This window comes from Echinococcus granulosus (genome assembly GCF_000524195.1).
Source record: "Echinococcus granulosus chromosome Unknown EG_S00522, whole genome shotgun sequence".
Taxonomy (NCBI): Eukaryota; Metazoa; Platyhelminthes; class Cestoda; order Cyclophyllidea; family Taeniidae; genus Echinococcus; species Echinococcus granulosus.
In genome coordinates, this window is record NW_020170901.1 from 1 (window position 1) to 1,238 (window position 1,238).

General features: G+C 36.3%; 1 protein-coding gene across 1 annotated transcript in view; it reads left to right on the top strand. All coding sequences in view use genetic code 11, as the record gives it.

The window, feature by feature from the left end:
• Positions 1 to 64: 64 nt before the first annotated feature.
• Positions 65 to 1,238, top strand: part of EGR_11213 (hypothetical protein) — a gene marked incomplete at both ends in the record, with an annotated part of 2,020 nt that continues 846 nt past the window's right edge. Inside the window, 3 exons of the mRNA XM_024500460.1 lie at positions 65 to 267; positions 299 to 386; positions 602 to 812. Coding sequence (XP_024345126.1) covers positions 65 to 267; positions 299 to 386; positions 602 to 812 — 502 coding nt within the window. The remainder of the gene's footprint in view (positions 268 to 298; positions 387 to 601; positions 813 to 1,238) is intronic.

The following is a 1,238-nucleotide window of genomic DNA, read 5'->3' on the forward strand; positions in this document are numbered from 1 at the left end:
AAATACTCTTCTGTTTTATTTCATACTGCCGTCTAAATCCACTTTTTTTAGGATGCTTATTCCAATGAGCTGTTTGTGGATAAGCAATTGTAAATACAATATATATGCATGTACAATTTACACTTGCATGTCACTGATATGCACGCATTCGCGAGTGTTAATAGGAGTAGATTTAAATGACTACATACGTATGCTCTTCCAGACGTGCATTTATGCTTCAAAGCATACTCGATATTTCCTTGATGTTCTTTTTCCGATTAACAGACAGTGACAAGTTTTACCTTAAATAATTTTGCAGTAAAAACTGCTCTGGTTCTACTAAAATTACATGTTCCCTAACTAGGATTGTGCTTATTCATGGTGTTAAAAATGATTTTAGCCAGACAGTATTTAACGGCAATTTAGGTCAATAGATTTGATAATAAATATGGATAATAGCCCTGAGTAGATATGCCTTGATTGAATGCCAGTGAGAGAAGGAAATAAAAACTACTTATTGAATCCTATCACGCTTGTAATGATTTTAGCAACATCTCTCTGGTCTTTACCATTGTGAAAGTTTCATGTTACCTATCAGGCCAAATATTAAATTATTTTGTAGGAGGGAGAGTGGGATCTTGCTCACAATAATTTGCAAGGTCTTACTGGACTTAGCTATTTACCATTTTTGACCCTAATATTAATAAAACTGGGATGGCACAGTCCTAATGCTTACCTATTTATGAAAATGAGTGAAGTTCTAGGCTTCCAGGGTGGTTTTTGCGAAGTGCGAAGTGTAGGCTATGTCCATTCCTGCCTTCACCGATCGATTGGTGAGACGATTACTGAGGAAGTCGTGCATTAGCTACAAAGTTATTCCGGTTTTCCAGTTGACGAATCCAATAAAACAACCCGTAGCTGATTAATAAGTTAATTATGAGATCCCCATAGTAAGGCCTGAATTAAAGCACCTATGGCTTGATCTTTGCGGCAAGTGCATAACTGAACAGTGGACTATCAAGACTACAAGCAAATATCAATGTGAATTTGAGAAATAGGAAAGGGATTGAAACATAAGTAATAGGGTTGTAGTTTCTTTTGGCTTCTTGTAACCCCTAAACATTCATTTCTTTCCCAGGAGACTAAGCTTTTGTTTGGAAGTAGAGTTCTGTCATTCTATAACCTCATTTGCTTTGCACAATCGGCGAGTCATTTGTGTCTATCAATAACACATAGAGACTAAAAGTACACGTAGCAAT